A 12,099-nucleotide genomic window follows, 5' to 3' on the forward strand; every position below is an offset into this window, starting at 1 on the left:
TATTTTGTATTGCATATCATTGCTTTGTACAGATGGTTATAACAGGACCTCATTTTTGACTCCAGTTGTAATTCAGTAGCCTTCAGTTGCCTGTTTGGTAAACTTCCTAAAGCTATCAACAGCATTTAAGAGTCTGAATTACACTTGGTTTAGCTGGACTGTATGAATTTTTGGGGAGGAGATGGCCTAATGGTATTATTGCTAGACTACTAATTCAGACACCTTCGTAATGTTATGGGGACCCAGATTTAAATCCTGCCATGGCAGATGGTGAAGTTGACTTCAGTAAATATCTGGAATTCAGAGTCTAATTGACCATAAACTATTGCTGATTTGCTGGAAAAACCCATCTAGTACCCTTCAGGGAAGGAAACTACCATCTTTACCTGGTCTCACCTACATATGATACCTGACCCACAACAATATAATTGACATCTTAACTACCCTCTGGGTAATTAGGGATGGGCAATGAATGCTGGCTTAGCCAATGACACACACATCCCCTGAATTAATTTTTTAAAAATGGAAATTAGAGAAAAAACTCTTCTTGATGAGGAAATTGGGAGACTAATAAGCATTATTGCACAAACTGAAAATGGTTCCTCATTCCTCAGAGTTCCTTTACCCAAAGATTTCATTATCGCCTTCAAAATCATAAATTCAATTTTACTGAACTAAAATTTGTATTCCAAAGCATCATTTATGAATTGCATTTTAACTTGTTTGCAAATTCCCTAAGCCAAATTTACTAAAGCTAGGAGACTGAGGTAATTTGCCTCTGAGGGTGTGTAAACCTGGAATGAGTCTAGTACATAAACTTGCCAGTATGTTATCAAACTTGTTACCTGTTAGCTGGAACTCGAGTACAGTGAAACTGACTGACTGAATTTGAACTTGGGTCTTTTGGGGCTGTGGTCTGTCGTCTAGTGCATGTACTCACCAATTCTTCCAACTCTAGTGCATTTCGTTCTTTGTTCTTACAAAAACAATTGAAATGGAAGTTCTATGCTGAGGATGATTCTATTTTATTTATTGATTAGGGCCTTACTATTCTAGTAGGGGATCATAAAATAAAAGTGCAATTTGCTTCTCGTAATACTGGTCTGTTCTGTCTTTTACAGCTGTAACAAATGTGACTACGGCTGTTGATATTTATTCATTTGGAATGTGTGCGTTAGAGGTATGTAGCAATCCATGTTGAGTATCTTTTGAGAGAAAGAAGAACTAAACTAATTCATTTTTAAAAATGAGCTTGGCTGCAATGCAGTAAAATCCCCTGACTTTCCTCCCCATGGAGTTCCATGGAATTTCCATGATTAGTCTTCTACCTGCTGTTAGTCATATTGGTACTGTATGATAAGGGAGACTGCTTAAAATTATGTACAGGTGATATAAAAAACTCCTTTCTATTCTAGCCACTGATTCATTCTGAATAGCAATCCAAGGCTGGGAAAGATTGCCTGTTGCAAACTTTGTGACTAAATTGTCAGAACTTTTCTAGTAATTGATGCTAATTATTAGTACGAGGAATGGTAATCTATACTCTGGATAAGATTGCTTGAATTTTATTTCCCTCGTGAGGTTTTGAGAGTGGTAATTACTTAGTCCATCTCTTCTCCCCCAGTAAAATCAGTGATAAGAATAAATTGACTTCCGATTGTAAATGTGCACTTTGTATTTTCAAAAACCATCTCCGTCAAGAAATTCTAGGTTTATATGAACAGGAGGAAATGATTCCTTTTAAAATTTAGTGGTATGCGTGGTTCCTCTTACACTTCTGTAAGATGCTGCTTTTGGCTCCTACCCAATTAAAGCAAGACTTTGCAATCCTGTACTCAAATCCTCTCAGTGAAGACTAACATTCCATGAGCCAGCCTTATAGCTTGCTGCACCTGCATGTTAGCTTTCAGTGATTTCTTGACAAAGATACCCAAGTGTCCTCTTGTCTACGCTTTCTAACCTCTTTCCATTTGACAAATACTCTGGTAGGAAATAAAAAATGTGCAATTTAGGATAGCCCATGTTTTCCACATCACATCTACATGCAGTGTTCTTACCCATTCACTGAGCCTGTTTAAATCCTCCTGAATACATTGTAATGTTCTTCACAACTCTTATTCCTGCTTGCTTTGTAATATTCACACACTTCCAAATGGTACATTTTAGTGCTTGCGTCCAAATCATTGTACATTGTGAACAGCTGGAACTCAAGTACTGATCCTGATAGTATCTCACTAATCACAGCCCCATTGATTCCTGCTCTCTATTTTCTGTCTGTTAGCCATGCTTTAATCTGTACCAATGTACCATCTACTTTCACTTTACTGTGGGGGACCTTTGTCAAATGCCTTCTGAAAATTGAAGTCTACTACATTTATTGACTCACCTGTATCAATTTCTTCAGTAACATCTTCAAAACATTACAACACAGTGTTCCATTTTGCCAGTTTTATACAAGTGTCCCATTTATCACCACCTGTATGACAGATTTTTGCATCTTCCCTATTATTGATGTAAGGCTGACAAGTCTGTAGTCCTGTGCTTTTTCCCTTTCTTGAATAGGGTGCCATTTGGAACTTCAATTCTGCAGAGATCATATCAGGATCTATTGAATTTTAGGAAATAAATACCAATGAGTTGACTAGCTCTATAGCCATTTTCAATACTATCAGATGGAGACTATCAGGTGCTGGGGGACTTGTCAATTTTCAGCACTGTGAATTTCTTTTGTACAACCTAATTCCATTATACTAAAACATTAAACTATTCCAGCCTGTCACTCCTTTAGGCGCAATCTTAAAATAGGAGTTGAAGGAAATTAATTTTTCCTCGATATGCTATGATAAGCTAGTTTAACCCAAAACCAATAGCACTAGCGAATCTTCCATGCAAGGATCAGTCCTGGTCTTGTTGCGATTTAACCCATCCAACTTGTGCAGGTCCCACCACCCCAGAATTGGGTCCAATGCCTCAGAAATCCGATGCCTTCCCATCTACACCAGATCCTGTACCATGTGTTCAATGGATGGACCTTCCTGTACCCATACTCACTGGTATGTGGCACTGGGAGTAATCCTGAGATTACTGCTCTTGAGGTCATGATTTTTAATTTTCCTACCTAACTCACTGAATTTGGTTTTCAGGGCTTCAACTTCATCCAGTCAATATTGGTACCAGTGTGGGCCACAACTTTTCACTGATCCCCCTTTCCTAGAAGTTTGTCTTGCACTGCAGCTCTGTGAACTTGAGCGTTGCTCTCGGAAAGTGGAAGCATCATCTTGGGTCATGTTTCAGGCTACAGAAATGCCTGAGTCTGGTCCCTCGATTGTAGAAATCCCTATCACAATTGCCCCTTTCTTCATAGCATCATAGAACATCTAGAATGTGGATTGGTGGATTGAGTCTGTGCCAACTCTCCAAACAGGATCGCACTTAGACTCAGGTCTCTGCAATGGTTAATGTACCTAGCCTTCACCTCCCTTGATACTACGGGGCAATTTAGCATGACTAATCAATGCAACCTGCATATTCCGGACTGTGGGAGGAAACCGGAGCACCTGGCGGGAACTTAACGCAGACACTGGGAGAGCGTACAGACAGTTGCCCAAGGCTGGAATCAAAGCCAGGTCCCTGAAGCCCATTTATTCTCCTTTTTCAACCCACCCCAAAGCCCACCAAAAATCAAAACAGGTGATGTGCCCTAAGATTGTTTCCCTTAGTTTCCAAAACGTGATACTGAAACAGACTCAAAATGGAATACTGAGATTCGATGGGTTCCTGTGCTACCTGCCTGGTCACCCATTCCCACTCGACCTGAATGCTTCTAATCTATGGTGTAACCACCACCCTATACATACTATCCATGTAATTCTCGAACTTTCACATCCACAATAGTGACTTCAGTCCCTGCTCAATTTCCAAAACCTGGAGCTTAAGCTTCTGCAACTGGTGGTGCTCTCTGCAGATCAATTTGTGTGGTACATTTCGTATTGAACGTGACTTCACACATTCTGCATGATGTATACTTCACTTGACCATGTTTCCTTGCCATCCCGTACTTTGTAATCCTAAATATCAATATAATGTTAATTTAAAAACTTAGACATGAACTTTGCTTCATTTATGATAATGCAGTTATCCTTCCTTATTATTTTATTTTATTTAACTTTGAAATGAATTGATTTTTTTCTCTCTTTTGCTAGTGCTCTTTCCTGAAATCCTAATAGTTCTGCTGTTTCCGAATAGTAGTTTTAAGCTAATTAGAACCATTCCCTATTAGCAGCTTCTTAACCAATGAACTTAAATTTCCCGTGATGTAACTCTTGGATTTTTTTTTTTGAAGTGCAGCCTGCCTTGGTGCAGTATTCAGAATGAATCCAATGCCTGTTTTTTTTCCAACTTGCTGCTTCCTGTCTTGGCGCCCCCCTACTTTGCAAAAAATCAGCACCACTGCTATTTTTGAACTTGCCTCTTGGCTTTCTCTTGAGAATGAAGGACAGTCCTTAAAATAATATTGGGTTGCTGAAAGGAATTGCGAATTGTCTTAAATGTAAGTTTTGCACATTAAGATGAGAAGTTGTAAACTCTTGCATTGAAATCTATTGAGTGTATTTTGTTATTTGTCCTTGTAAGGGTGTAACTTGTGGTATAACTAAGTATGGGAAGTGTGTGGAAAATAGTGTGACAATAAGCAGTGAGTTTTGATAATTGATATTGTTTCACATTCTATGTACAATTTGTTCATCTTGCATGAATTCATCAGTCATTGCTTTTTTTTTGTTTTTTAGATGGCAGTATTGGAGATCCAGGGTAATGGAGAATCATCATACGTTTCGCAAGAAGCAATCAATAATGCAATTCAGTCACTAGAAGATGCTCTGCAGCGTGTAAGTATGATACTATTGTGCCGGTTCAATGACGTGGTGGTGCTAATGCTGGACTAGGGTAGACAAAGTTTAAAAATCACAACAGGTTATAGTCCAACAGGTTTATTTGGAAGTACTAGCTTTCAGAGCACTAGCCCGTCGTCAGGTACCTCAGTTCAATGACAAAAGTCAAAATGCTTTTTGAACGCATTCAGACAAAGTCAATGAATCAACTTGCACTGGCTTCTTGTCTTGCTCCTGCACCACTACTTTTGGTGCTCCCTGAAGATCTATCCTTAGCTGTCTTCTGATTTTATTTACGTTATCTACATGTCACAATCATCTGAAAACACAGCCTCAAGCCAAGTTATACCTTACTACTGCCTCTGTACACTCTCTCAAATGTCTTTAAATTGCGTAACCTCTTGTCTGAGCTGAAAATGTGTTGCTGGAAAAGCGCAGCAGGTCAGGCAGCATCCAAGGAACAGGAGAATCAACGTTTTGGGCATAAGCCCTTCTTCAGGACCTCTTGTCTGATACCTGGTGCAGGATAAACAGAAATGTCTTCCAAATTAATACTGGGAAGATGAAAGTTATTATCTTCTCTCCGTGCCATAAATCCTGTTTCAAGGTGCACTACCTTCATTCCTTTCCATTGGCATCTTTGAGGCTGGGCCAGACTATTTGAAAACTTGGTGTTGTATTTGATCCAGAAATGAGTTTCCAGCCATACGTCTCTGCCATTACGAAGACCTTTTTTGTTATTGCACCTCCTTTAATATTGTTTTACTGCCTTGGGCCCTCCTTTTTTTTTTCCATCTCGGCTGTTGCCAAAAAAAAGTGTTATTATCTTAAGAATGTGTACCTAGAGCGTCTACCAGAGGTCATCCAAAATTCTACTTGTGTCCTAACATGTATCGAGTCCCATTCATTCTTATATTCATTGACCTACATTGGTTCCTGGAAATTAATTGCTGGTTGGTCCCTGATCAAAAGACTTTGCAGATGTTTCATTGTTAGGGAACAGCATTATGTTTAAACAGATAGCAGAAGTTGACTGTTAACAAGGTCAGTACTTGGGAACTTGTTCGAGCAAGTCGGGAAAAGATCTTGTGCTCTAGCAGATGGCAGATGTTGAATGGTGACTGGGACGTCACATCGAACAGAATCATTTTGTCAGGGATGTTCAGAGTTTGAACTGCTATTGGTGAAAAGGAATCTCACTGTTGCTACGTCATGAAGATTTGAAAGCTCCCTGCCTAACCTCCCTTTATCAGCTCTCAGAGAATTGAAAAACAAGTTATAAGTATTACTCTCTTTATCTGAGGGAATTGAAAAGGTGACCCTGATCAGCATCTTCAGAAAATCAACAAAGAAACCATTATCTATATCTATGGATCAACGCATAATGCAAACCACTTAAATAATCTGGCTAGTTGTGTTTTAGATTAGATTCCCTACAGTGTCGAAACAGGCCCTTCGGCCCAACAAGTCCACACCGACCCTCCGGATAGTAACCCACCCAGACCCATTTCCCTCTGACTAATGCACCTAACACTACGGGCAATTTAGAATGACCAATTCACCTGACCTGCACATTTTTTGGATTGTGGGAGGAAACTAGAGTACCCAGAGGAAACCCACGCAGACACTAGGAGAATGTGCAAACTTCACACAGTCTCCCAAGGCTGGAATTGAACCTGGGTCCCTGGTGCTATGAGGCAGTAGTGCTAACCACTGAGCCACCGTGCCCCCCCTTTTATTTTTCCATCAGCTATGTTGTTTGTCTTTTGTGTGAATGGGGCTGAAAACAAAAGATTTTTTGGGTTTATAGCATAGACCAGTTAGATCCCTGATGTCCTGATCAATATTATCCTCCACCAGCATGAAGAAGAGAGAATACCCGTCATTATCACATTGCTGTTTGTGGGAGCAACTTAACTGTTGTGTTTCTTAATTACAACCAAATCAACATGATCTGAATGTACTCCTTTCTTGTATTCTCCAAATATATGGATGAAATGGATTGTGTATTCTTTAAGTCAAAAGAAACTACTACTGCATCTCCCAAATGCCCTTTGTGATCCTCAAGGCTCTGCTTTTAAGACATGCTCTTGAAATTAGCAATGTGGAAAAAAAGCTAAAATCCAATTAGGGGGCGGCACTGCTGCCTCACAGCGTCAGAGACCTGGGTTCAATTCCCGTCTCAGGCCACTGTCTGTGTGGAGTTTGCACATTCTCCCCGTGTCTGCGTGGGTTTTCTCCGGGTGCTCCGGTTTCCTCCCACAGTCCAAAGATATGCAGATTAGGTGAATTGGCCATGCTAAATTGCCCGTAGTGTTAGGTGAAGCGGTAAATGTAGGGGAATGGGTCTGGGTGATTTGCTTTTCAGAGGGTTGGTGTAGACTTGTTGGGCCAAAGGTCCTGTTTCCACACTAAGTAATCTAATCTAGTCAAATTTAAGTTAAACTGTTTCTGACGTGGGGCTTGGAGTGTAGAAGAGATTATTCCTATTGCATTTACATAGCAAAATGTCTCAAAGTGCTACACAGGAGCACTATCAACCGAAATACCAAACCACAACTTAAGACTGAGACTTGATGGAAGAAATTGCAGAATGGCTTTGAACTTAATAAAGTACTTTGTGATCTTAGAATGCCCCAAAGTGCTATACTGCCAACTAAATATTTTTAAAGTGCAGTCAGAATTGCAATGTAGGAAGCAGACAATTTGCTCCCACAAACAGCATGGTGGAATTGTCAAAAGTCCAACCAGACAACAGGACTGCTGTCAGGATAGAGAGCTAGCTGGTGGTTTAATCTGAAGGTCACCACTCCTGAGGTGAAGAGAGAGGTTAAGAAGGAGGGTACTTCATGGTAATATCAACTGGTGTGGGAATTCAGTGTTGGCATCACACTACATCACAAACCAGGCTGTCCAGACAACTGAGCTAACTGACCCCCTCCCACAAACAGCAATGGTGTAGCATTGTGGAACATTTTGATAATGTAAGGTATTCTCTTCTCCCAGTGTTGATTGAGGATGAATATTGGCCAGGACACCAGGGATAACCCCAGCCCTTCTTGAAAAGAGCACAACAGAACTTTTACCTCTGGAGGGAGCAGACAGGACATGTATTTAACATTTCAAATGAAAGATAACAGCTCAAAGAGTAGTGCACTCTTTGAAGCATACAGGAGTGTTCAATATTTTTGTGCTCAAATCCAGAAGTGGAGCATGAACCCATAACTTGTAATTCAGAAGTGAGACTGGTACTAACAGAGCCAGGCCTTACAACAATTTAAGGTTTAAAAGGAACATTTTAACGGAGAAGAGATAGGTAGTGGGAGTGGTTTAAGGAAAGATTTCCACAGCTGAATGTCTTGGCACCTCAAGGCTTGACCATTATTGATGGAATGATTAAAAAGTCTGGAATGATTAAAAAGATCTAGAGCAGTATAGAAATTTAAAAGTTGTAGAGCTGGAGGAAATTAGAGATAAGGAGGGCAAATTTATAAAGGGTTTTGAAAATGAATAAAAGTTTTAAAATCAGTTCAAATTGTCTGCACCGACTTTAGCAAGACCTTCAACAAGGTTCCACATGGTAGATTGTTACTAAGGTTAGATCACATGGGATTCAGGGAGAGCTAGCTAATTTGGCTTCAAAAATTGGCTTGATGGTAAGAGATGGTCACAGTAGAGGATGGTTGTTCAGACTGGAGCCTTGTGATCAGTATGCTGCAAGGATTAGTTCCGAGTCCACTGATTTTTGTCATTTGTATAAACAATTTGGATGAGATTATGAGGCATCGTTCATCAATTTGCAGATGACCCCAAAATTGGTGTCATGGCCAAAGGTTATTTAAGAGTACAACTGGATCTTGATCAACAGGGCCAATGGGCTGAGGAATGGTAGATGGATTAATTTAGGTAAGTATGAGGTATTGCACTTTGGTAAGACACACCAGGGCAAGGCATACATTTAATGGTCGGGGATTGGGGAGTGTTGTTGAATAAGGTGAATAACCAAGGTTGTTTCGTCGGGGTGGAGAAGTCCAAAACTAAGGGCATAGGTTTAGATGAGAAGGGAATGATTTAAAAGGGACCTGAGGGGCAACTTTTTCACGCAGATGGTGGTACATAAATGAAATGAGCTGTCAGAGGAAGTGGTAAAGACAAGTACAACTACAACGTTTTAAAAGATATTTGGATAGGAATGTGGTTAGGAAAAGTTTAAAGGAATATGGGCCAAATGCAGGCGAATGGGAGTAGTTCAGTTTAAGATACCTGGTCAGATGGGTGGAAGGGTGTGCTTCTTTGTTGTATGACTGTGACTCTAAATGAACTACAGTACAATTTTAAATATGGACAAGGACTACAGAGGAACCTCTATTATCCGAACAAGATGGGCGGGCACTATTTCGTTCGGATAATTGATTATTCGGTTAATTGTTTCAATGCCTTTCTGTATTTTTTGTTTTAAATGTATTTTTCATTTTCCCTTTTCATTACAGGAATTTATTCAGAAATGTCTGGAGGTTGATCCTGTCAAGCGACCCACCGCACGAGAGCTTCTGTTTCACCCAGCTCTATTTGAAGTACCTTCACTAAAGTTATTAGCAGCGCATTGTATTGTCAGTCATCCTCGTAAGTAATTTATATGAAAGATTGTCATTAGCTTTTCAGCATTTGACGCTTGACACTTGTATGATCTGAACATTAATAGCTGGGGATTTGACTTGTAATGATGTACAGTGGAGAAATGCCATGAAATATTAATTTGGTTTCCTAAATAAATAGCATGTAACTTGTTAAACGTCTGCATTTACAAGTGATTTGCTGACAATTTTCCCCTTGTGGTCAGATTTCTGTGTTGCCTCCTGAAGGGAAGAATGTGACTTTAATTATGTGCTCATAAATCAGTCAGTATCTATAAGCAAAAATGATTTCTGGCCATCTCTTATCATGGCAGTTGGAATTTTAACGGTTGGATGAGTTCTACAGGATTAACATTTTAATATTTGTGATAGGATTTGATTGTCTGGATTGTTTTAATTGACTACTTTAAAAGGCAGAACTGATGATGTTTGGTGTTTTGATGTAGTGCTTAATGCAAGTGGAAGATTGACGTGTGATGTACACGTAGTTGCAATTATTGGCAGCAGTGTATGAATGATGGGATTGACAGCACTAACACTTGAAAGTAACAGCGAAGTTACTCTGGTGGGGGGGATAAGATTGGTAAGAGGGAGCAGGATGGGATGTGGGAGGATTATGGCGATGGTCTGAATGAGATATTGTGTAGTGGATGAGCTACTGAAGTTGTTAAAATGTGGAAAATGACAGGGAGAATGCTTTTGAGACAATTTGTGCAAAAGTAACTTTTAAGCTAAAAATGAAGACTTCTAGATCTAGCTGAAAAGGCTTTTGAAAAGCTGTCAAGTGAAGTAGGAAGATACAGCATTGATTCTATGAGTGAAGAGGATAAAAATCTATATCCTCCAGAGTTTCTGCACAGTTCAAGTGCAATTGATATTCCACCACATAAACACTGACATGAGGAACAAATAGAACATGTAACTGTACTGCTGGAGAACAGGCTCTTCAGTCCACTATGTCTGTGCTAACCATTCTAAACTAATCCCATCTGCTTGCAGTCTATTCTCTACTCGTTCATGTGTTCATCTAAATGCCTTTTATTTTATCTGCTTCTACCACCTCCCCAGCACCTTATTCCAGACACTTAAGAGTGTCTGTTTTTTTATAAAAATTCTTTTGAGGTGACCTTTTATAGAGGGTTATAAAGACATGAGGGGCATGGATAAGACCAACAGACAAAGTCTTTTCTCTGGGGTGGGGAAAGTCCAGAACTAGAAGGCATAGGTTTAGTGTGAGAGGGGAAAGATATAAAAGTGACCTAAGGGGCAACATTTTCATGCAGAGGTTGGTGCATGTATGGAATGAACAGCCAGAGGAAGTGGTGGAGGCTGGTACAATTGCAGCATTTGAAAGGCATCTGGATGGGTATATGAATAGGAAGCGTTTAAAGGGATATGGGCCAAGTGCTGGCAAATTAGATGAGATTAGGTTAGGCTATCTGGTCGGCATGGATGAGTTGGACCAAAGGGTTTGTTTCTGTGCTGTACATGTCTATGACTCTATCTCCTTTCAACTTTCTCCTCACCTTAAACGTATGCCCCCAATGTTTTGACATTTTCACTCTATCCATGCCCCTTTATAATTTTGTGTACTTTCTATCTATCGGGTTGCCCCTCAGCCTCTGACGCTGTCGCAAAAACAATCTAGAATTGTTAAATGTCTCCTCATAATAATGCATTCCATCCAGGCACCATCCTGGTAAACCTCTTCTGTGCCCTGTTTGAAGCCTCCACATTGATTCTACAGTGTGATGACCAGAACTGTGCACAGTACTCCAAATGTGGCCTGACCAAAATCTTGCATAGTTGCAGTATAACTTAGTAACTTCTCTAGTCAATCCCTGACTGATGCAGGCAAGCATGTCTTTTCCACCTTATCCACTTGTGTTGCCACTTTCGAGGAAATATGAACTTGGTTCCCAAGATCCCTCTGTGTATTAATGCTCCTAAGAGTCTGGCCATTTATAGTATATTTTGTTCAAAATGCATCACATTTTCACCCTGATAAAACTCCATTTGTCATTTCTCCACAAAACTTTCCAGCTGATGTGTAATTCTGCTGCATCCTTTGATATCCTTCCTAACTATTCACAACTTTACTAACTTTCGTGTCATCTGCAAACTTGCCAATCAGACCACTGACATTTTAATCCAAATAATGTATATAAATTACAAACAGAGGTCACTGCACCAGTCTTGCAGACCCCACTGGTTACAGACCTCTAGCCAGAAAAATATCCCTCCGTCTTCTAATGCCAAGCCAATTTAGTGTCTAACTCGCCAGTCATCATGGATTAAATGTGATTTGATCTTCTGGACGACCTTACCATGAGGAATCTTGCCGTCCATGTGGACAACATCCACTACCTTCGCCAAATAAATGATGTTTGTCACTGTATCGGAAAAACTCAAATCAAATGTGTGAAACAAGAACTCTCCTGCATAAAGCCATGCTGACTATTCCTAATAAGTCTAGCTTTCTCTAAATGCAAATAAATCCTGTCCCTTAGAATCTTCTCTAATAATTTCCCTACCACTTTTTTATTCATTTACGGGATAAGGTGTTGCTGGCTCGA

General features: G+C 40.0%; 1 protein-coding gene across 2 annotated transcripts in view; it reads left to right on the forward strand.

Annotated features, from left to right (window-relative positions):
* nrbp1 (nuclear receptor binding protein 1) overlaps nucleotides 1-12,099 on the forward strand; it is a 110,648-nt gene that overhangs the window by 72,768 nt on the left and 25,781 nt on the right. For both annotated transcript variants that reach the window (XM_043695360.2, XM_043695361.2), the window contains 3 exons: nucleotides 1,122-1,180; nucleotides 4,788-4,886; nucleotides 9,380-9,512. In XM_043695360.2, the coding sequence (XP_043551295.1) occupies nucleotides 1,122-1,180; nucleotides 4,788-4,886; nucleotides 9,380-9,512 (291 nt within the window). The remainder of the gene's footprint in view (nucleotides 1-1,121; nucleotides 1,181-4,787; nucleotides 4,887-9,379; nucleotides 9,513-12,099) is intronic.

Source organism: Chiloscyllium plagiosum, unplaced genomic scaffold (assembly GCF_037043375.1).
Source record: "Chiloscyllium plagiosum isolate Xiang-an unplaced genomic scaffold, Cpla_swu_hap1 HiC_scaffold_10, whole genome shotgun sequence".
Classification (NCBI taxonomy): domain Eukaryota; kingdom Metazoa; phylum Chordata; class Chondrichthyes; order Orectolobiformes; family Hemiscylliidae; genus Chiloscyllium; species Chiloscyllium plagiosum.